This window comes from Melanaphis sacchari, unplaced genomic scaffold (assembly GCF_002803265.2).
Source record: "Melanaphis sacchari strain LSU unplaced genomic scaffold, SCAv2.0 Contig11_pilon_pilon, whole genome shotgun sequence".
Classification (NCBI taxonomy): Eukaryota; Metazoa; Arthropoda; class Insecta; order Hemiptera; family Aphididae; genus Melanaphis; species Melanaphis sacchari.
The window spans coordinates 1,782,801-1,809,425 of NW_020270469.1; the positions used below are offsets into that span (position 1 = coordinate 1,782,801).

At 25.7% G+C, this 26,625-nt stretch overlaps 2 protein-coding genes across 2 annotated transcripts in view; both read left to right on the plus strand.

Annotated features, from left to right (window-relative positions):
- The window catches only part of LOC112604430, a 28,884-nt gene extending 13,452 nt beyond the window's left edge, over positions 1-15,432 (plus strand). The window contains exon 2 of the mRNA XM_025353474.1: positions 14,669-15,432. Coding sequence (XP_025209259.1) covers positions 14,999-15,397 — 399 coding nt within the window. The 5' untranslated portion in view covers positions 14,669-14,998 and the 3' untranslated portion in view covers positions 15,398-15,432. The remainder of the gene's footprint in view (positions 1-14,668) is intronic.
- Positions 1-26,625, plus strand: part of LOC112604429 — a 179,225-nt gene that overhangs the window by 39,459 nt on the left and 113,141 nt on the right. The gene's annotated exons all lie outside the window — the stretch shown is intronic.

The following is a 26,625-nucleotide window of genomic DNA, read 5'->3' on the forward strand; positions in this document are numbered from 1 at the left end:
TGTCACAATCCAATCGCTATGGTTGGCATGACGTCGAGGTATAAGATAATTTCTAATGGACACTAAATCTGAGTAAATCTCGCTTTTGTATTTTATAAAGGTGCTCGTTAATCTCTACATAGTATATTATACAAATAATATACAATATCCATCGCTAGAATTTAAACAATTTGATATATTTTTCAGTGTTTACAGAGAGATAATAATATTTTTTTCGAGTAGATAATATTATAGCTGGGGTGAAAATAATATTTTTATGCTATAAAAAAGTGGGCAAGTGCAGGGTACCACTCTCTGCTACACGGCAAGTATCGAGTGGGTCACTGTAATGGATGTGATAAATTTGAATTCAATATTAATTAATCGAAATATTGTTGGATACGAAAAACGATTCTCAGCGGGGACTCGTTTTTAATAGTGCTATTAGTTAAAGCAGTTAATTTAACTATTATTAAACTAATAAATAGAATTAATTTTTATACAATAAAATACTATACGTAAAAGTTTTATGAACTTACGAACAATATGTTAAAAATATTGTAAAATATTGGATATCTTTAATATTGTTCATAGTTTAAATAAGTTTGTAATTTTGCGTACACATGAACTTAAAATAATTATAAATTGTTAAAGCTTATTTATAAAAATTGTACTTTTTATAAATTTCAATAGATTTTGTTAAAATTTGAAATATATAAATACTTGTAAAAATAAATTATGCCTATACCTATATATTTTTTTAAATATTTATACGAGTACATATTACCAAAATTTATAGAAAAATTAACTAAAATAAATTAAAAATATCAAATATATAGCTCAAAAAGAGGAAAAATATTTAGAAAATTATACTATTTGTTGAAAATGTAAAAATAAATATCAGTTAGAAATTTTAAGTATCTACAGTTATTCGTTATTGAATTAAAACAAAAAATGGGAGAAATATAGTTGTTAATGTAAAGGTGATGTCCGAAATGTGATTTTCCGGTAAAAACTTTTATTTATGGTATAGGTAGAAAAAGTAATGAGAAATATTGTATTACATTTTCAAATTTTAGATAAAAAAAGAAAATTTTTATGAATTTCTAATTTCTGAATAATTTGATAACTTTCGATATTTTATGAATTTTGTTAAAATTTTAAATTTGAACGTTAATAAAATAATATTTGATATTTTTAATTGGTAAATAAACAACTTATGAAAGACATTTGATTAAATTTTCAACCATTTTTACACAGTTAAAATTTTTTTTATTTATATTTAAAAAAAAGTCCAAAATTATAATTGTCTATAAATAGCTTAAAAAGAGGAATAAATTATCATGTAAATGTTTGATGAAAATTTCAAACATCAATGATCATTTTTTATTGATTCACACAAAACTTATTTGGTTTCTCTTAAAACTATCATCGAGTTAACTGCATTGTGCATACATTAACTGACGAGAAATGTGTATACTAAAATATAATGTTTTTTTTTGTATTTAATATAAAATATTGGTGAGATTATTCACCAAAAATTTAAGTAGATTAGATAAGGTTTTCTAGTATATACAGCTTGTTATTATAAAACTTTTTATTTGCAGTTTATTTTTTCAAACGGCGTATAGTTAGTAAGCTTGTATTATTTATATTTTTGTGTAGGTATATACTTTTTATTATTCAAATGTTGATACTACCTAATGATTGTATCATTAGTTATTTGGAAACCTTATTATTTGAATAAAAATACTATTAAAAATTGTTAGGTAAATAAAGTAAGTCTTGATCATTGGTTTAGATGCTATGAAATGATTATGTTTTTTTTTCTGTACATTCATATTTGATTATTTTATAAACCAGTTCATAGAAAATAAAATATTTATTCATTTGTATCATAGTACATATTTCAATATTTCTTACGTCTCAAAGCAGAAATAAATTTTATAGTTAATGCTGTAGATTTTTTTTAGTACAACATATTTTATTTTGTTTTTGTGTTAACTGTAGTGTAGCATGTTTGATCTTAACTGATTCGTTCCATGTGTCAGGCCTGAGTGCATGGTTGGTGCCGACGACAACACTGCGGCCTGGGCGACCGGAATCGCGGGCGACTGATATTGTAGTCGGTCGGACAACAACCGTGTATAGATGCATCGATGCGTGTAGTTTGCTAGTTTGTTGGACAATGATTTTTTATTCTTCCCATTTTTGGCTGATTATATGAAGACATAAATTAAAAAAAAAAAAACTTAGTTAGTGAAAATAGTTAAGTTTTAAAAATAACAGTTAATTTTACTTACATGTCTAAAATAGTATATGGTAAGGAACATTGTAAAAATCATGCAATTTTTATAAAGTATTTACATTTGATAAAAAAAATCAGTACAGTAATAATTATACTAGTTTTAAAATAGAAAAAATAATTATTTTATTTAAAATAGTGCTTTTGCTAATCAAACGAATATAAATAGGTTATTTTTCTACGTTGTTATATACTTATCTGAAAAATTAAATGAATATAAAAATATGCTGTGAATGCATACGTATTCTTAATAATCTTAATTATAAGGTGCACAATTGGATATAAATCTAATTTCATTAATATATTTTATGAGATTTAAAATTTGTAAAGTTAATTTTATATTGATAACTTTTGACTATGGTTTAGCTAATTTATTAAAAAACTAATAACTGGATTATAATTATTTACATCAAAAGTATATTCTGTCAATGTTACAGCCAATTATTTTTGTACAATATAATAGTTAACCATTTACTGGTAATATTATAGGTTGACGATGTAAATAATGTATTAATAAGCCGTGGGTGAACAGCGTTTCCGCACACCGGACATTTGGCTTAAACGGTTTTGACAACTGTAACTTGATGATAATGGATGTAATTACTTACTTGAAACTCACTGTACTGAATATTCCGCGTTTAGTTCGGTCTCAGATAAGGGGTAGTTATATATCTACATAAGTTACGCAAGTAAATTGAAAAGTTCAGACATTGTTGATGTATCCTAACCTATATTTACGGATAATGCGATGTGTAAAAAATATAGAAATAGAATAAATTAATAGGAAATTAAGTGAACATTAAATTCTTTTAAAATAAGAAAAATAAAATAATTTATTTTTAAACACTTTAAATTGGGTATTGGTTATAATATAGTACTATCTGTATTGAAAATAATCAAAATACATACATACTAGTATATATACTCGAATATAAATATATTTATTATATACTTTAGTGTTTAGTATATTATGAATAAAACAAAAATTATTATATTTAAACTATTTTAAAAATTTAATGGACGAACGTAAAAAAATAGATATTAATATGTAAGACCGGAAATGTTCAAGTTTTATTGACATAAATTTGTCGTCTTAATAATTAATAATTTATGTTGTGATATAGTTTATACGCTTTGCGAGTTCATACTCTGATAAATTGTTGTATTTTTTTAATGATTTTTTTTTTAATATGTAGCTTTGGTGAGGCCTAACAATACTTGACGATTATAAATACTCTGACCATATGTTAGGTATGCGCTACTATTCAGACCACTTAGCAAATAGCCGTAAATTATCATTTGGCTTTGTACATAGTTAATATTTTTACAACTTAAAATACCTATAGTTTTTAATTTATTAACATGCTAAATTGACATTGATTTTATTGCATTTATTGTTAATCAATTTTAAAATACATATAATGTATTATAGGAATCTATATTTAACTAAAAAATAATATCGCGAGTATATACAATTGTGAATTCATGTGTAAATCCCTAATCATTCTTCTTTTATTTTCTAATTCCCAATTTCGTCTAATTTATTATCAAATTGAAACATTGCTTAGTTGGCTTTAAATGATTTATTTAAAATTAAGATAATGTATCATTTAAAAATGTTTATCATAAATGTATACACGAGGGTTAGTAAACACCGAACTCGAAATCTAAAGAAGATAAGATTGCTTTATATTTTCTTAATTTTGTTTTTTATTTTTATTTATTTAATTATATTGATTTTCAATACCTAGGTTATGTTAATATTAATAAAATATATCAAAACATTCAAAACTCATTCATTCTTGTACTTACAAAAATAATTTAAAATATTTTAACAGCATAGTATGAAACATATGCACTCAATAAAAAAAAAGTTATTTCTATTATAAAGTAGAAACACTACAAAATTTAATTTAATTTTAAATTGAAACAGGTACCTAAGTTAGAATATCGTAACCTAATAGTTATATTATTTTTATTATTTTTCATACTTAATACAATTAATAATCAATTACTTGTATAAGTTAACTGTATATTTACCTATCATATACTCGTAAACTATTATAAATTTCAAAAAGTAGTTTTGTTATTAATGTTTATCGTGTAAAGGAATGTAAGTAAAAATATATTAATATAATAATGTATTATATTTTTTAATATTATGTAACAATATAATTTTTCATTAATTTTATTAATTTTATTAAATTACTTTTTAACAAGTAAATAAGTTTAGTCGTGCTCTGCAATTTCTACTGTCATATTTTATGTATGATAAAATCTAAAATTTTTTTTAAATTTAATTACTAATTTGGTCATTGATTCCTATATTGTAGAAGCTTATTAATTCATTAATTATAATAATTAAAATAGCCAATACAGATACAATTGTTTGTTAAAATAAATGTAAAATAAAATATTCAATTTAATGTTTAAATGAGTAATTCAGTTTCAAACTAAAATTATAAGAGTTATCAGATCAAATTTTTGTTGACACAATGATTACCTACAAATTAATACTTATTAAATTTAAAGTTATATGATTATAATCATAATGTGTAGAATTAAAATAATAATTATTATAATTATTATTATTAGTCAAAATTATTTTATTAATTATTTATGACATCATTATGATTGATTTATCATTTAGTAATTTTCAGTAATGAAAATAGTAAAAGATAAAAAATGTATAATGTGCTATGAATATCATTAATTTTATTTAATACATTTTTCCGTAATGTTTATTGTCTATTCAATGTATATCGTAAAATGTATTATCTACTTACATACCTGGTTATTTAAAATCTAGGATACTGAACTAGGCCAAAATAGATCTATTTCCGGTTAATAGTGTCAAATAAAAAAAAAATTTATTTTCATAAGTTAAATAACAATAATATAAATCCAATGTAAATGATTTTTAATAATAATTCTAGGCATAAAAAATATGTTCAATACTATTATCATATTTAACGATATACCTAATTACTATTTTATGATTTAATTTTTTCATTAAATTATACCTAGATTAATTAATTTTACTTTCATACTAAACAATTTAAAGCTACGATTTTCATGATTTAATAAACTGATAAGTTTTATTGTAAACTATATGTTAATGATAAGAGCCAAGAGGCGACGACCTTATTTAAAGTGTGTTGTATTGCAGTGTATGAAGTGATTGAAGTAGTAATTTAAAACTATTAGTTAACATTAGTGACTATTATAATTATATTATTATGACCTTGTCTAGGTAATTAAATATGTAATAAAAATTAACAGCACATGAATAATTTTTATATGATAAAATGGTATTCTATTGTAGGTATTTCTTTAATAAACATTTTAGATATTTTCTTTTTATATAAAAATAAGTAAAAAAACATTATAAATTATAATTTATTAATTAATGAACCGTTGGTGGTCGAATGCTCTGGATATGTGACGGTTGATCGGTGATTTGTTTTATAGAAAACAATATGAAAGTCATTAGGTGATGACAGTTAAAGATGAATTCGTTTGTCATATTATTTGGCAACAAAGACAAAAAAATATTCCATTCATTTTTTAAATATTTATTTTAGATTAATTACTATACAGACGTCGGAAAAACGTTGTATCTACATTATATGGTTAAGTATAAATCGATTTCTGCCAAGTTCAATATTATTGTTTGTATGATTAATTATCGTATAATCATATTGGATGTCGTTGTCGCATTAAATACTATTCAAGGTCTTACTCCTACTCCTATATTTACTCCTAATATATTTTATTTCTACATAGTATAATCATGACTTATCGTTATATACTATTACGCTAAAATGATTTAAGGATTTTTGTAAAAACTGTAATTGTAAAATAAAAAAATGAAAATTTTATTAAAATATTGTTTAAAAACGCGCTTATAACTTATTCGTATTATTATAAAATATATGTGTTGATTAGTCTTTATTATAAATATGTATATGTATACCTATGTATACTATAACAGTATTTCCCGACTTTGTCTGGACGGTGAACTGATTCTTATAAATTGTGTTCAGAACCTAACGGATGGTATCTTAGTGTATTCTGTAAGAATATTTTATCGATTAGTTTTTCAGAAATCAGGAGTAAGAATTTGAATCAATATTCTATATATCAGGGGTCTCCAATTTTTTTTTATCCAGGGTCACATAAAACAAAAAAAAGCTTTTAGCAGGCCTGAATGTATGAATACGTATCATTTATAAACTATAGCTTGTAAATTATTGTATAGCCGATATAGCTGATAATTACACGTGTGCGCGATAACGATTTTGGAAACTAATCATATTTTTAGATTATTTGCCGTGATTTGGCGAGCCAGTGAAAACTTGTTCGAGGGCCGGATGCGGCCCACGGGCCGCAGTTTGGTGACTCCTGTTTTATATTATAGAATCTATAGTCCAATTTATATTCTTTGAAAAATTGTTTACAATAAACTAAAAATCACATACATTATATTTATCTAATTTGAGTCAATAGTTTATTTGTACATGCATATTTATTAAATTTAATAAAGTGATAGATATAACTTTATAAGCAAGTTAGGTTAGGTTTGGATGTTAGATGTCCTAGGACAAACCAAGAAAAATATGCATTTGTTATAATTTCCGAGCCCTGGTTATAAGCTAATAGTTATTTAGGATCATTGTCATTATTAAGAGTGAATAAAAGTGATGAAATTATGTTAATTTTCCTATGACTATTATGTAATTAGTTAAAGTTAATTTGATAATACAATTCATTAATGAAATACGTTTTTCTGATGTTAAATTTAAATTTTGTTGATAAAAGATAAGGGAATAGATAATTATTGCTTTATGTAATTATGTTGCGAATACCAGAATACTTGAACAACTATTTATTAATTTTAATATATTATTTCGTTTTATTATAAAAAAAATTCATATCTAGTCGTTTGAAACAACGTAAATGTTTAGTGTGTACATTTTCAAGAACAATTACTTAATAATAATTACGAAAAGTAAAAATTTAATTAATTGTGTTGTCAATTTATAAATTAATAAATACTTTGTGGCTAATACCGCATTATTTATTTAATAATGAAAAAAAAGTTAGTAGTTTTTTTGTTGATTTTTAAGGCTATTAATTTAAGGAAGTAATAAGTGAGATTAATAGCAGGTATATGCATATATTAAATAATAATTTGGTTTTTATAAATTAAGTGATCTGGTCTTCAACCAATCTTTGATAAAAATTTTAAGTTTACTCTAAATTACTCTTATTTAATTTTTTAATTTGTAATTTGAACTCGTTTCACCATACTCAATGAAGAAATATTTTCAAAACTTATACTATATAAAATAATGACTTCTCTATTTTTTATTCGATTACCTAAAAATTTATTTTATGTATTTTAAATATTATTTTGTGTTCGGTAAATAGAAAAAGAATGGATAAAACATGTATTGGTGTTTTGATTATTTCTATTTAGAATGTAAACAACCTTACTAAGTTCTACGTTTACTTTAGTTTTAATATTTTGTATTAGTTTCAATAAGTTCTATTTGTTTAGTTATATTGGATATTGAAATGGCATTGTTGATGAATAAATATTTGAATATTTAATCGTATTAATATAAAGCACATTCAAAATATTAGTTTCATACTGAAGTTCGTTGGTTTTTACTGTATATTAATAGCAGTGAAAAGTATAAGTATGTAATGCATTGAAAACCATTTTTATTTTGTAAAATTAAATTAAGTTATAACAAACATACAGTTTTATACTTTTATTATTTTAATTTGTCTACTTAATTCAATTTTTGTAATATAATAGTAGATTTTCTAGTTCTATGAATCCTTAGTTTTAATTATATTTTAATGATACTTTGAATCCAGTTAGAATAGCTTAATTATTATTTTCATTTGTGTGTATACTTAAATCTAGTATTTGTGGAGTTTTTGTATATTTATATGTATATATAAATTGTTAAAATGATAAAGTCATTACTATTTATGATAGTAAATAATTTAAAATAAAACATCATCTATAATAAAAAAAAATTACACGTTAAACAATATATTTTGAATTGCATGGCATGAATTCAAATATGGTATTTTTCGTATTTTTGGCTTAAATATTAGGACTAAGTGTAAATTATGTATGTTGTAGTTTATTTTCTGATTATATTTTCGGACAAATGCCAAAATGAATTATAACTTTTTACGACTTTTTGAAGAATCGTGTTTTTTGGTCCACTAAATTTCTGGAATGCTATTAAACTTCTAAATAGCCTTACAAAGATTTCATTTAGGTTATAGTTTATAAATGTGTCTTAGTTATTATAATTTAACGATTATAGTTCTGTGTTGCATCACGAAATACAGTTAAAAGTGACTTAATAAAAATTTTTGATTTATCATTATTCTAATGAATATTTAACCATTTTCCATCATACATAGTATAAAAGAAGCCATGCAAAACCTTTTAGTTTATTTCACTTATAATTTTTGAATTTCTTCTATTCGTATTCGTGATTTATGATAGTAAATCATAATTGTATTAATATATAGGTACGTATATAACAATATCCATACAGTTATATAGTAGTCATGCTGTAGTGAGGTTATTAATATTATTCAGACAATGAACTCGAATAATTTCGAATGTATGTTAAGAATTTATAGTACTCATTCAGTGTCCAAATATTTTAAATTAATTGTTTATTCACTATATTGTAAAAAAGGTAAAATTTGCTAGAAAATGTAGGTATTTCCTTTTTTATTACGACTTACAATAAATAAAAAAATAAATTATTTGATGTAAAATTTATTATTTAGCTTTTGTGTATATATTTATGTACTAGAAAATATTACTGGGGAAATTTTTACAAATAAGTTAGTTTAAAAGAAATAAATAAAAAAATATTATATTTATTATGATATTGGTTGTTGGTTGTAATTGAAGTAGTTATTTTTATAATTGAGAGAAATAAAATAACTCAATTTCATTATGTTTTGATAATTGTAAACCATTTCAAACTTTTCTGCGGTAACATAAATATATTCTAACTTAGTTTTTATAGGTAGTACCATATTGGATTTATAGTCTCTAATTTTTTTCACTATAGAAACTAATTTAAAAATTGTAAACGTATGCCATTCGGCTTATTTTATTTTATCAATGTTTTAAATATTTTTGAACACTGTACTAATTTTATTATTGTAAACATACATCATGTTCGTGATTTTAATATTAATTTGATTTGTGGGATATTAACAATTATGTTGATGTTAAAGCTTCTACATTTGAATACTATGTAAAATTTTAATATTAATGTTGGTACTTTGATTTTTTTTTTTTATAGTTAATTACTAATAGCTTAAATTATAATATATACTTAGTTTATACTTTAATATAGCTGAAATTATTCTATATTATATACATTTATATTAGTACTGCATGAGTTTAACATCTGGTATTATATTTCAAGGATATTCTAGAGAATTAATTTTTCCCCTCAATTGTGTTTTCATTGAAAAAAGCGTCTTGGATAACGACGTCGTTGTTTTTTCGATATCGATTGAGTATAGGTCCACACAAACGCCTTGTTTCCGGCGATTTTGTTCAAGGACTCACATATTCTAACCAATTTACCCCGAATAATGTCACCACTCCCGCGCAGCTAACAAATAGGTAAACATGTGCACGGGGTCATTGTAATATCATATACATATTATATTATAACCCTAAATAACCAAAACCATACGTGTTATTTTCCGGTCCATACGCCGCGAGTGGGCGCCAACAGCAGCAGCTATGGCAGTGACATTAGCAGTGGGAGAAAAAACCAAACATTATAATATAATGTTAAAAACTACATGGTTTTAATTTTTCTTTTGTATTCTTTATATATATATTATATCGGCACTCCCAGCATTTTATAAAATTTAGAAAAAAAACGAACACTAAGCCTGCGGAAAATGACTATTTGCGTACCACGCAGACTAATGTATCCTTAGAATTATTTCGAGCAGCCTGTTACATTTTTAATAAATTATTGCGTAATGTACTAACACACACGTGTTGCTTCAATCGATGTCCGACAAGTGGGTGGGTACGTTGATTGTCTTAGAAGTTCTTAGGAATTGTTTCGTCTGGGCCCGATCCGTAATTAATCTATGCCAATAATGAGACGTATTTTATTTGCTTTCTTTCTTTTTTATTGGCTCGTATTCAACAAAATAAGTAACTCTCAAACCCTTTGCAATATTTTGCATGTTATTGTTGATAAATTCTTATAACATAATTAATTAATAATAATTAATATAAATTCTTTGTCCTGTTGCATATTATAATGTTTGGGATAATATTAATTTATCTTATATATTTCTAATTTTAGATTTTCTCTATATCTAATAGAAAGAATCTTAAATTTCAGAAAATTTATTTTCATGGAAATCGCGTGTAACTACGTGATTAATACTCACTTTCGGGGATATTGTAAGACTCATGAAATGTATAACACGTATTGTGCATAAATAATGTTTGCATTTGTATGATCATTGATCATATTATTAAGTAAATAAAATACGAGGGATTTTCTTTTAATAATATTAAATTTGTGAATCAGAATTGATAATACATTTTGATAAGTTGGTTTTTTTTTCATTTATGTTCGTGATTTATGTAATATTCGTTTGAAAATTATTTCAGGAAAGTACCTATATATTGTAATATCTACCTAGGTATTTGTAAATATATGTGTTAATTATTAATATATATATTTTTAAAGTGTACTAGTGTAGGATTTTAAAGTTTTAACTTGAATATTCTCTGTATTGTTCTATTATTATTTAAGTCCATTGATATAGTATGATCGTTTTTATGTTTATTTATATTTTGATCATTTAAACCTCAAGGTTTCTTTCATATTTTTCTCAAAATTTATTCTATAAGTAATTAAAATATATAGTGTGTTATAAATTATATCTATGTAGGAACCTTGTGTTTATGATAATTATTTTTTTAAATGTTTATTAATATTTAGTTTTTAATCGTATCATTTCTAAATATATATGAAAAAAAAAATTAATTAAAATATTTTTTTTTCAATTATGAATTATATGAAATTTTTTTTTGTTAAACAAATGTTAATTGAGAAGATTAAATTATGTTAAATTTAGTCATGAATAAACGCTGTAATAAATTATATTTTCAATAATATTAAACAAATATTTTCTCTTCTCATTGTTACACGTTTATTTTATATAATAGTTAAATATATTAATAGGTTTAAGCATTATAGTTCTAGAAAAAAGTTATCTAATTAGAAAGTATTTAAAATTAAAAAACTTTAAAAGTTATGATTTTATAATCCTGTTAACAAAAATTTGTATTATTGTATCATTAAGCTTAATTTTTGATAATTTTATCATTGGTAGTTAGATGATTTATTTTTTTTTTGCAAGTTTCATTAAGTATTAGATAAATTGTAAGATTATATTGATTATTAGTGAAATATGAAATAATTTTTTTAAAAGTCTTTAGTATTTTCTTTAATTAAACTGAAAACGACATAAATAAATTTCAAAAATAATTAAGCTACTAGAATGTAAAAAATTATAACAAATTTAATTAATTATAGCACATTATAATTATTTATTATTTATGTGTGGTTGATTTAGTCTTATTTTATAGTTGCAATCTTACATTTCTTATTATTACAATAAAAAAATAACTATTTGTTTAGTATACAATATTTTCAGACAGTTGCACGATTTTCGTTACTTTTTTCTGACTACAATTCATTTATTAAAATAATATAATTAAAAGTAATGAATAACTTATGTTTTTAGAGAATTTTTAAACTTTTATATGTTCTGCTGTTGATGTGTCTGTTGTATTTATTCGTGTATGTTGTTTATTATATTATAGTCTGTATAATATTGTAATCTCTGTATAAAACTAGTTGATGCGAGAAAAATTATTTCAGATTGAATAAACACGAATACAGAAATATCATTAGCGTAGGCGAAAATATTATTCTGTTGTTCATACACGTCTCAAAAAATTAATATGTATTTACAGATTTGTAGATCTGTCTTTTGTAATATACCCCCACGTAAAAAAAACCAGCTCATTTTCGTTTTGTCTTTTTTTGTTTTTTACTCTTCAAGGTTCCCATTATTTTCATATCGTTTCGAATTTATCAAAGATTTTCATGAAAGCCAGTAAATTATCAGTCTTTGAACATCGACTGTTTTAGAATGATATTTAAAATGTATACTTTGTTATCGAACGATGTGCGTTATCTACCGTGCTACAAAATACAACGGATAAAATAAAGCTATTTAATCGCAAAGTTTGTCGTTATAAAACATTTATGCGCTATTGTTCTACGTATACAATGCAATGTTGTACTGCACTTATTATTATAATAACGAAATTCATAATAATATTATACATGTATACAAAAAATGTATTAAAAAAACTTAAACTTTATACTCGATTAAATCGTGATAATAATATTTGCGCATGTTGTGCATACATTAATTAATGACGTGCACAATACTAATGTTTGTCGTAAGCCATATAACAATAATAATATTATATTATTCGTTCTTGTATAATAATCCGATGGCATGTGTTCGTTTACATAGTCTCATCGTATGTCATGTCTAGAGTTACAAACTTAATCGAACCTAGTCGAGGATATTAAAAATAAAGCCCTATTTATGAGATACAGCATTTAATATTATTATTTTATAGCGTTATTGACTACTTTGTCAGTGGTTATATATACTGTAGGTTTCCAAGCACCGAGAAATCACCTCATAAGTATGACGTCAAATCTGTGAAGGGTTTTATGGAAAGAAAAATTATATTTTTTTTCGTTACAATGTTTTGTCATTACCGCAAGTTGTCGAGTTAATTCATTTGAATTGTGTCATTCGCTTTTTTAGACTTGTAATGATTAAAATGATCGAAATTGCCATTTCCTACCGAAATTTTTATAGCGGCGTCATGCCAATGAAGGTGCATAGAAATTATTATTTATTAGTAAGTCTTTGATATAAATTATAAAGGTAATCAAATCTACCTAGTTTTATTCATACAATATAATTTGTTATTCTTTTGGAATGGGTACTTTATTAGTTAATCGCCCAAGTGATGTGTATTTTCTCCGGTGGAGCCTGGCGGGATATTTTAAATTAGTCGTAAATTTATTAATATTTTAATATTAGGTCATTCGTGTGTTGACGAGTGTGCGTTTTTGGTCGTACGCTTAACTTGCACGTTCGTGGCGTTCGGTAATGGTTTTATAAATTATATTATTACAATCTCAGGATGTTTTGCAACGTCTATGTATAATTATATGCTTATTTATTATATATATATTTAAAATTCACCGCAGTGTGATTTGTGTAATAAAATGCATTTCGAGACGGTGGTTAGTTATTTTTATTATACACCTGAATTATAATATTATGTCGTCCATTTATACACAGAGTCATATCCAAATCGTGTTACCTTACGAAGTTTTCTGTGAGCACATTTATTTTACCAGTAAAATGTACTTATAACATAAAGTTTACAGACATTTTTAAAACGTAGTTAATGTCATAAGTACAAACAATTTTTCGAAAAACCTCGATATAACCGTTTAAATTGACTTGCACCTCTTATAGTTTACTTTCAAATAATTTATAATGCATCATAGTTTAATGCACTGTTTATAATATGTACATAGACAAGTGTACTCCTTCGCACGTGTGCGTCTGTGCATCGTTGTACCATACTCTATATTATTATTCCGTTGCTCGAATATGGCGGTTATATTATATTGCATGTTTTTGTGAACTATTTGTCTAAAATTAGATTTTGTACATGTCGTGTAATATAGATTCCAATAGGAACACGCCGTATAGAAAAAAAAAAAAAAAAACACAGGGCCAGTTATTATCGTACGGCGATTAAAAACCGAAATTCGTGTGAAATCGTCCGTTTTATTATATTTAAAACATCGGAGTCGGGCGTAATAATATATTATAATACGAAATCCACGCAAGTCCCGCAAGCACCTAATCTACATTCGTGTAATATTCCGAAGTGGCTCGTCCCCGTCACAAGCGTATGCGTACAGCGCATATTAGAATTCCCACAGCATACGTATTGAGTAAGCGGGATTATATTATAATAACGTACAAGCGGGATCATCCGAAATATATATATATATATACACACACACGTGTATTTGTATTATAATACAACGGGTATAATCCCTCCAGCGTGACATATCGCACGATTCGGACACGGCTCTGTTGAATAAATTCGTAAGTCGTGTCTCATAGGTGTGTGTGTGTGTTTGTTTTTGTTCCGTCATCGTTTAGGTCGCGCAACGGTCATCTGTCGTCGGACGCACATTACACAGACGCCGTACGGTCGGCCGCCTCCGCACACGGCAGTGTACAATAATTATTGTTGAATATCGTACGGTAAAATTTATGTACGACCAACGACGGTACCGGCGGGCTTCTGAACCGTCGTCCAAATCGCACGGCGCTCGCGGCGTGTCGTCGTTCAAACATCTCACGGCATAATCACAACAACCGTCTACTGCTGTTACAAACGCGGAAGTCGAGCGGACGCGCGATAAGCCCGTCTGCAGAATATAATATCGCGACGTCGGCCGCCGCCGGATCGAACGGGCCGAACGCGAAATGATGGACGACGAGATCCAAGAGACGGTCGAGTCGATCTTGGGCAAGGGCGCGGTGGTGGTGGACTGCGAGAAGAAGTCGAGCGTCAAGGAGGAGGAGGTGCTGCTGGTCAACGGGTGTCCGGTGTCGTTGGACGGCGACGACGGGGCGGCCATCAAGCGGGCGCTGCTGCGCGGCGACGTGCCCGACTGCGACCTGCTCAACCAGATACTGGTCCGGGCGGGCATACTGCGGGCGCCCGTCCACCTGGAGACGAACCTCAGCGTCAAGTCGACGGTGGTCACGCGGGAGGAGGTGACCGTGGCCCGCGCCGGCCGGGTGGTGGACGAGCGGTCGCGCGCGAGACCAAAGAGGACAATTACTACACGAGCGCCACGTCCGAAGTGTGGGAACCGGTGACCGTGGTCAACGGGCCACCGGCCGCGGCCGCGAAGAAGCGGACCGTGGCCGACGCCGAAGCGACCGCGAGCCCAAAGGCGGAGTCGACGCTGCCGTCGTCGCCGCCGCCGCCGCCGACCGCCAAGTACAAGGAGACGGTGACCACGAGCAGCAAGCGCACCGAAGACGGTGTCGACTGCGGCGCCGGGCAGCCGCCAGACGATTTTGCGCACACGGCCCACGTAACGGACGGTGATAGCCTGGCTAACGGCATACGCGTCATCAAGTTGAACGGCATACACGACCCGAGAGGCGACTACGGAATGCCCGTCATGGCGGCTGCCAGATCTTCGGACGACGTAAGTGTATTCCATCGTTAAATTATAAGTTATAATGATAATATAATATGAGTAAACTTTTTAGCGTACTACATACTTATAATCACAGATATTATGTATGATACAATACACCATCATGTAGGCTTCCAACTACAGAGTACGAGTGTACTATTTTTTAAATAGTATAGATTGTTTTTTTTAATTTAAAAATAAATAACTGTAGAGATTTAATATTTTCACCAAATACTCGTAGGTATCAACGTTCTCTAGACGTGATATTGTAATTTTCAAAATGTCTGCGCAATTCTTTTATAAAGTACCTATTTATAAATATATACGTTTAATTTTTTTTAAATTTGTGTATGATGTTTTTTAATAAAAAAAAAACTTTAAAGGTATAACACATAAGTAAAGTCATTCTTAGAGCAATTAAAACATATTGAAATTACACAGTCAATTGAGTTAATTTTCATTAAAATCATCTGAATCATTAAAATATACAAATTATTCATGACATTTTTAATTTTAATAGCTAAGGCTTGCAAATTGAGTTCGACATTATTCATAAATTGTTTAAATAGCAACCCAAAAAATCTAAAGTAAAAAAAAAAAAAAATGATTTAAGTTATTTTATTGCTTAAAAAATATTATTCGTAGAGAATTATTGATTTATGATACACAATAATTTTTTAAACATTTGAATTGATTTTTAGGTAACCATTTTATTTATTAACTTATTTATATTTTATACTGTTCAATGATACCTAGGTACTTCAATTAATAAATAATAATATAATTATTGTAAATTAATTTATTTTGATAACAAAATTAATAATATTTTATCTTATTTACAGTGGAGAATGTTGTATATTATAATTATACCTAATTTTTATTTATACATTTTCTGCTCTTAGTTTTCTTAGTAATAAATTATGAATTACATTTTATTGCTAAGCATTATTATATAGGTACATATTATACCAAAATGTATATGTTTCAGTATATCCCGATAAACAAAGTTACTATTATATAAGAAATTATACAATCTGTAATTTGAGTTTTTTTAGGACACTATGAGTATAATATTTAAGAATATTACTTTCAAAAACTTCTTAGTACCGAAACCTATCTTAGTTTGTGTTATACGTATACTGAGAAAGCCCGTAAAAATTGAAGAATATAATATACCGACGGCTCGTATATAATTTATATACATATATGTATAATATGGTGTGTACATATACTATCTGATAGCATTTAGAAAGACAAATAAATTCTTCATATCGCAAATTTAGCGTATAGTCTTCGAGCGTATTATTATATATACAAATGGAGACGGTTTTATGTGTACCTCGTTGTTTGTTTTTTTATTCATGTACTCAGGGCTGGGGAAACAATAATTGAGTATTGCAGTCATCGAAAATATCGCAATACAATTATAAAGGTCAATAGGAATTTGCAAATTTTATGTTTAGCCTGCCTACACTTTTTATTAAAAACAACATTGTATGTAATGTATATATTTCTCAGCGTTATATTCAGTTTATTGTTTAATATATTGTGTTTGGTTGTATGATAATTAATATTATACGCATTATTATAATATACAAAACGTATATACACTTATCTATATAGCTATATCTATACATATTATTATAATATTTCTTTGTAAAGTCGGGTTGATGTGTAACGGAAATTATTGTTTTATCCACTTTCTATGTAGGTGCATATTATTTTATGTATACATTGTAATATTATTTTCATACACGCGCATTAAACTTGTATTTATAATATAACATACACGTAGTATGCGATGCTTTTCTCTTAAATTTTAGACCCCATTATAATATTATATTTATATAAATATGTATATGGGTATAGGTACCTATAAGAAGGAGTGTTTGTAATGTCGTAATGCGTTTATTTTCGTGCAGATGCATCTACGAACACATATATTCATGCGATAATACTATATCCGGTCTCTATTATGTATATATACTTCTCCCTGTTCGTATGGTTAAATTTGTTAGTGTGATTTTATAAAAATATAAATGCATTTAATTTACAATAATAAAATACAATATTACACTAAATTTGTCTTAACTGTTGTAAGTATCAATTTTTATTATATATATACCAACTCACCGAATTGCGTCTGCAATATATTATAATATATTATACTATATAACCAACGGGCAACGGTTATAATAAAACAGCTGATAAGCTTATTTCAAAAATGTTTTTAAATTTTGAGTTAAGTGATCTTAAAATGAGCTCTTTGCTTAACTTTACCTAACCTTTTGGAACAGTAAAAATGCTTCAATCTTGAACTTGAGTGTATGTAGTTAGTACTTTAATAGAAAAATTTTTGAGTTTAAAATTAAAGGAAATTAAGAGATTTGTTGTCGTTTTAAAGTCAATTTTATCATTTGCATGACTTTAGTCGAAACTCGATTTATTCATATTTATTAATTGGACATTTAAACCCATATAATATATACTTTAGTACTTAACACACCGCCACGTATTTTAATTTTTTTTTTTCTAGACGTATAGTTACTATAAATCAATTGTTTTTTGCCTTTTTCATTAAATATGAAAGATACGTCATTTTCCTCATTGTAACTTCGTATATATTTTTTTTTTTTTTATCATATGGCGCTTATGTCCGGGAGTAGGCCTGAAGGCCTATAGTTCGGACGCCTATTCGGCAGAATTTTTAGTGGGCACCCGTAGGTTTCTGCCATGCCCGACTTCGTATATGATTAGTACCTACAGACACACGAATATCTCAAATAATACTACGAAACTGTTAGGATTAATTATCCAATATGACAATGTATATTATTGTGTATAGTTATAATTATTATCAAACTAACATAAAGTTTTCTGTATTATTTTTATCAGTATTAAAAAATTGTAAATATTTTGTGTGTCGAAAAATCGAATTTAGATGTCAGCATTACCATCAACTGATAAGTTATTATTTTTATAAACAATAAAGAATAAGCACCATTTAAAATGATTGAAACAAATATTATTACATCTACTTTGCAATATTATATTCCAAAAACCACAGATAAACACACTAAACGAACCGGAAAACTATTACTCTGTTGTATATTTGGTTTCGAATGTATTTCCATGGTTAAATGTTGTGTATATTAAGTCGTTTTAATTGATGAGTTTTTAACTAAAATTAAAATAAGATTATTTTTTTAAAACGTTTATAAAAAATATATATATATATTTTAATTTTGCACAAATGTACAAGAAACGTATTTACATTATATGGGGTATAAACTTGTTAACATACGTAAAATATGTTGTACCATCTTACAGAATATAGGTATGCATGTAAATATGTACCTCGTATTAAAATAAAAATATCGTTTATTGGTCAATTTAAAATCGAACTGTATTTATTATTTTAATATGATTTTTTTGGGATAGTTTTTAGAAATTAACTGTGATCAAATTTTTGTTCAACTAGCTATAAATAATATTTAATAAGTTGCTTATGAAAAAAGAAAATTATGGGTGTTTTTAAATTTATTTCATCGAATAAAGCCATTTATAACTTTTTTGAACTAGTTTTATTTTTTATAATCTATAGTTAGAGCTGTGCCGTTAAGATTTGGCACCCAGGACAAAATTAAAAATATTCACCCCCTATTTTATTTATCATTATGCATTTCATTTCTATTTAATTCCTACTTTATTGTACTGTATTTTTTTTTTTTTTTACAACGTATTTTGAACATTAATTCGAAAAAAAACTAAAGCTGGTTACAATAGTAATTATTAAATAAAACATTTAGGTATAACATAATTAAAAAATAATACAAATCGCAAATTATATTATATTATACATGTTATATTTACAAACATATCATAAGACTCACAAGAGCGTATCATATACGTATCACATAGGTACTTAATTTAAAACTGTAAATTTTCCTGAGCTTTTTAGAACAAAATCTTCAATGACATCTTCAAAGTCGATGTTTTTTGTTATTTTATTCTCAATTGACAATATTGCTGAATTAGTTAATCTTTCTTGCGACATGGTTGATCGTAAATACGTCTTAATTAATTTCAATTTACTAAAAGAGCATTCCGAGGAAACGATGATAATAGACATGGTAAGAAACAATCTACGAGTATATGCAGTTATTAAGTTTGGACAAGTTGAATCAAGTTCATATTTTTAATTGCATTTAAAATATTTAAGGCAGTTGTATTTAAGTCTGGTAGAATTGCTTTTGCTTGATATTTAAAAAATTTGATTTTGTTAATTATTTTCTGGTCAATATTTTCGTTGTATTTGATTGCTAAATCGGCTGTACATTTTTTCAATGTTTCAATTGGTGTTACAGATAGTGAATGACCAGAAAAAATTGAAAATTATCAGCAATATTTGAAAATTGTTTACACCTCCATTTTATTTGAGTCATCATATTATGAAGAACTTTGTATTATTCCAATATTAAAAATTGATCTGTAGAAATATCTTCACCCGATGATTTTCTCCGCTCATAATTTTCCTTTTAATTTTTAATTCAGATTTTATTCCAACTTTATCACAAATACTAATAGTTTTAGTTTTAATTTGTTCATTTCCACTATCACGCATTTCTGAAAGAGAAACATTTAATGAATTTATTATTTTTTAAGCCTGATCTATTAAAATATTTGAGCTTTTTAATATTTTATTTACATGATATATTTGATTCATTATTTTATCCCACATGACTAAAAAATAAACAAATTGCAAATCAAGCTATTCCAATATACTTTCTGTATTAGCAACCCCGTCGCCAAAAATTGGATTGGTAGATATGTTACCTAAAGTTTTTATTACTTCGCCAAATTGACGATATGAAAAATTTACGAACAAATAACAAGAAGTGGTGCAAGAAAAATGTAGGAACGAACTTTTCAGATAACGTATAATAATACCAATAAGCAATAATATTTGTATCTGTTTTCTTTTTATTATCGCTTATCGCAACCCGCGTGCTCGACGTGCAGTAGATTTTGAGATAAAAAATACGATAATTTATTATAAAGCCAAATAATACAATTATAACATGTTGCGGTTGACTAATTGTTATTACTCGACCCTAGTCGGAAATTTGTTCAGAAAAAAATTGTAATGATCCAAAATAATTGTAAAACAATAATCTTTCTCATATATTTTATTTATATGTAGTTTAAAATATTATATAAAAAAAAAAAAATTGGCACCCCTTTAAACCATGCGCCCGGGGCGCATGTCCTCTAAGCCCCCCTCACGGTACGGCTCTGTTTATAGTACATACTAAATGCCAAACGATGATACAATCAATATTCTTTTACAATAATCTCATAACGTAATTATGTTACTTGCTTATAATTTTATTAGCTTTTTTAGTTAAATTCGATCATTGGACTTTATCTAAATTATTTTATTTAAATTTTTTTATGTAAATTCATGTTCAACGATAATCTTTGAAATTTATGTGTATTTAAGTGTGAGACTTAAAGAATCTTTAAAGTTTTTTTTTTTATTTGTTTGACACATACTATAAGTAGTGCAATATTATTTTAATTATCTGTTTATAAGTTAATAATTACACTTAAATTTCACATGTATGTACAATGTTCATAACTACCACATTATTGTAGTACAAGTTTTTTGAAAATTGTAGGTATTTATTTATATTATATTGATGTACAATTTTATGTATTAGCAATATTATTATATTCGTTGAAATAAAAAAAAATAAATACATTGCCAGATATATTATACAGTTATTTAAATATTTCCTATACTAAAAATATTTTAATTTATTATAAAGACTTGATTATTTTGTGTGGAAACTTAATGATACTCACTTATAATATTTTACTTTAAAACTTTTATGATATGCATTTAAAAAGTTTTTATATTACTTAAATTAAAATTTAATTAATCAATTGAAATAATTTATTAACTGTAGTTAATTTAATAACATTGTATTTAAAGCTGTCAAATATTTTATAAAACTGAATGTTCCTAAACATTTAATTAATCGTAAACTTGTATTTTAATCCACGCTTCGACTTATTGATTGTCTCTAGTATTTTTTAATTTTACAAATGTAAAGTTATATAACCCTATAACAAAAGTTTTCATGTATGATTAAAATTAGTAATTATAAATTATAATTTTTAATCGCATATTTCTGGTATTTACCTGACTAATTTTTTACTTTTATAATAGTTACTACTTAAGTTTTAAATGAAGATTAAGGTACTCATTTTCATTAAAAATTAATTCACATCATTTAGTTAGTTTATTTTTAATAATGAAAAGAGCGAAATTTAAAAAAATATTATAAACCTATTAATAAATGTATATTTACTACTTATGATTGAATTTTTATAAAATTAAAATTGTTTAAATTGGCCTGTATAAAAAAATCAATTTATTTTAGACATTCTACTGATTGATTGCTCTTAATAAGTACGTAGAATAATTATTTGAAATGTAATTTTTATTGAGTCTTAATCAAACTTATGTATTATTGAATTTTTTATAGTTTATTCTGAAAAAATATTTGTAAACGATATCTTTATTTACTTATATTTATTGTAAATCATGTATTAGTTTTCCCTATAAAATATTGATGCACGTATTTTTTATACACTTTAGTTCTATAACCGGTTCGTTAAAGTAATCGTAATAAATAAACTCATTAAAAATAAAAAATAAAAATGTTCTCATAATAAATATACAGTTGCGTGGCGAGTATATTTCAAACTCTAAGCAAAGTATTTAAACAACGATCCACCCACTACGATACTACCTGTACTCATCATACATCATATATTTATATATAATTTAAATCTCTTTGCTAATTTAGAATTTTTTTATACGACGTTATCAATAATTTAGTACAAAAAAAAAAAATATATATATAAACAATAATAATTAACTAGGTACACATTCATCCATATAAATTTTAATTTTTAAATTCAAAAATAAAATATGTAAAATAGTAATAAAATAATTAAAAATATTCATGAACTCTGATGACTTATGAAGTATTAATGTATCAAACATAAACTTTGCTAATGTAGTAATATTTTAATATATTATTAGGAAATAAGTACAATAAATATAATAAGTAATTACAATTGAATATATATATATATAAACTAATACATAAGTAGGACAAGTAATATAAATTTATATAAATAATAGAGCTCTTTCCAACAATTCTGAAAATTTTCTTATTCTGTTCAATGCTTCTTCTAAATTAAGGGAAATGTCTTTTTCACAAGACAAAAGCATTAATGATTCTAATCTTTTTGGCCTATGGTTGTCCGTAATCTATTCTTAACAATCTTAACCTGAGTAAATAAAAACAAAAAAACAATGTTAAGAGTTTTTTAAATATTTATACGTCTAAAACAAATAATTAATAGGTAAGTAATAAACATGTATTATAAAAAATATCTGATGATGAACGATGGTTGAGAAATCAAAATTATTTGAATATGGCATGATTTATAACTTATCATTACCTTTATTACTAATCATATTGTGTTTTAATATAAAATATGTTTAATTATAATTCATCAATGGACAATGATTATAAATGTTATAAATTAAACTTTTTTTATCTAATTGTGAAAAATAATAATATATATAGTCTATATATGTATGAATGCGTATCTCATTTACATATTTAATTAATTTTTTTTTTCACGAAGGCGGCGTAAAGGATTTTACGGGTGAAACTAATAATTTACATAAAAAAATATACACCCACATTATTCCTGTGATGTATAAATCATATACATTGTACTTACTTGACACGTGTATATATATCTATTTTTAAATTTGATGAAAGTGTTTAACTTTTTTGACAGTTTGGAAGGTAGAAAACTTTACTATGTAGTTTTAAATTACTATAAAGTTTAAAGTTCACATGTGGAATGAGTTAACATATTAATATAATAATTATTTTAATAGATATATTTATTGTCTATATCGATTTTCTGTTAATTTTCGTTGAACGGGATATGAAATTTATTTTCATGTATAACAAATTGGTATTTTTTGTAAATTTTCAACAATGCTTCAAATAGTTTCAATACAGATAAAATATTATTATTTTCAATTAGTTTATCTATTTATAGTTAAATATTAAAAAACATTTTAATTTTATGATTAAAGTTACGACTTACTAGTTTAGTTTAACTAGTTGAAGTAGTTTTAATTTTCTCAATTATCGTATCTAAATAAACTTTACACATAAATCCTTTGCCATAATGTACTTAACGTGACCTTAACACGAATATTTATTCCATTAAGCTACAACATAAATGCAAAAAAAAACTTATTTATTAGATTTTTAAATTAATTATATTTTCTCTGTATCTATAAAGTGCACCGTAAATAAAAAATGATCTTTCCCTTCATTAATAAGGTTTACTACTTTTTTTGAAAACAAAAGAGCAAATATAATTTATTTTATTACTAATATTTGTGTTCACGTATCTCACAAATATGTTTCATTTTGGTGTGAAGTGAATGAAAAAAAAATCAGCATATTTACATAATATTAGTAAGTACCAAACTACCAAGCGCCGTTTCCAGATTTGAGACGTATCGCTATTTCATTCAAAGATCGACCAGAGATAATGAAGGCATTTTCGACGGTTTTTTATTTTTTTTAATTGGGATATCGAAAAAATAATACATTGTTGTATTGTATCGGTATTCGTGGGTTTTTCGAAAATGTCAAAAATAATATAATATTGTATCTCTCATTTAAAATCTTTTGTGAGTCCTTATTGCGATTGTTTGTTCAAGTTTAACGACCAGAGATTTTCATAAAAACAATAATAATAGTATGATAAATCAAATATTAGTCAAAATTATGATAATTATATTATGTACAGTAAATGTTGACGTCGAAATTCAAAACATTTTAAATGCATTTACGATGATCGATGGTGCACTCGCATAATATATAATGATTGTCTAATGATTTTATTTTTTCTATAACATCAACAATATCAAATATTAAAATATAATATTAATTATTGTAGTGCCCCTGTATAGTAACTGATGACTAATACGTGGAAAATGATATGTTCTTCAGTTTTAAGATTATTCTTATATTATAACTAGGGATCTGAAGTTGATAACCTTAAAAATATTAAAAAATGACCTAATAAATGCAAATATGACTTAAAAATGACAAAAAGTCATTAAAAATAACCTAAAAAATGATGAATATTTGTTTAAAATTAATAAAAATACATTAAAAAAAAAAAGAATGGTAATAATAATAAAAATTACTCAAAATTATTACATTGTAGGTACTATTAAAGCATATTTTATATTGTCAAAAGTAAAAATTACAGCTAGCAATTGCCTTTTTCTATTGAATCTTTATCTGTACCTAACCCGTATACAACTTGTGTAAAGATGATAATTTTGATGTAGGTACTTATATACAGTCTGTGTAAAACAAGAACTATGCGTGTAAAGATGTTAATTGATAAAATTTAATTATAAATACAAGAAATTGAACTAAAAAGGAAAATAGGACCTGAAAATGATAAAAAATGACTTAAAAAGTTAAAAAAGCCAAAACATGCAAAAAAATGCGAAGTAAAAATTAGTTAATTAGATTCACATGTTTATGAAACACATTTGTGGCTAGGAGATCATCGTTTAATAAATTCCAAAAAAAAAAAAAAAACGCAAAACGCATCAACTTCCGAGCCTTAATTATAATTATAATAAAATATATGAATGCGTAATGATGCGATTTTATTAATATTGTAACATTTTATTTTTTCATTTATTGTTCAGTTTCCCGTATATTATTAGTTACGAAACGTAATATCGAACTCTCTACCCACCATCGAATTCTGAATTACAATAATAATTCTTTTCATTATCTATTTTCTTCTCAGCTATAATGTATATGCATTACACGCCCATCATGATACATATTATTTTATACACTATGATATACCTATTAAAAATGTTAATATTATTAAAAATATCAAAGGAATGAAAAAAAACATATTGTTTTCCAAATATTTAATGTTTTTGAATTATTAATAATTGTAGTTTAAAAAATTCACTGAGATGGATTTTGTAATGTAAAAATTAGTTGTAACTCCGATGCTTAATAATTCCTAATCATGTCCAGTTATCATCTTAATCATCTCCACTTTTTGGCTTTTTATGCGTGTTAGTTTACTCCTAATATTACTGTATTTTTCCTATTTCCTCATTTATAATAATATTTTAAATTTTTCATGTGTAAGATAACAAAATAAAGACATTTATGATTTATCTTAAACTTATTAAATTTTTATTATTATAAACTTTCTACATTTTTAATTCTATTAATATTTTTTAATGACAACAGTCTCGATATTTGTCGCTTGTGGGTGATTAATTTGGCACGTTCTTATGATACTATAATATTGTTGTCATCGTCATTGTCGTGACCGGTCCGGTGGCTTCGATCGCTACCTTCGTTCTTTGCACTCCTGTGTTATATTTATAAGCTCTATAAGCATTTTAAACTTTAATCAATTCAAGATTGTATTCGTTTACATTATCCCGTCGCTATCTTACGATCTCGTTTTATATAATAACAATGATATTAATAATTTATATTCCGTTTCCCTGGTTTTTTGTGTCCACCTTTGTCGGTGACCCTTCTGCAGTATGTTGGAAATGAAAATAGGATTCTTGTTGACATGTTTTGTCATGTCTGCTTGCTAACAGAAAACATAACATTAATATATGAATACGATTATCCTTCAGATAAGTTGATAGGTACTTAAACAATTAAGGTTTTATTGTAATTTGTTAAAAATAATTATATAATTTGAATGTATATTTCA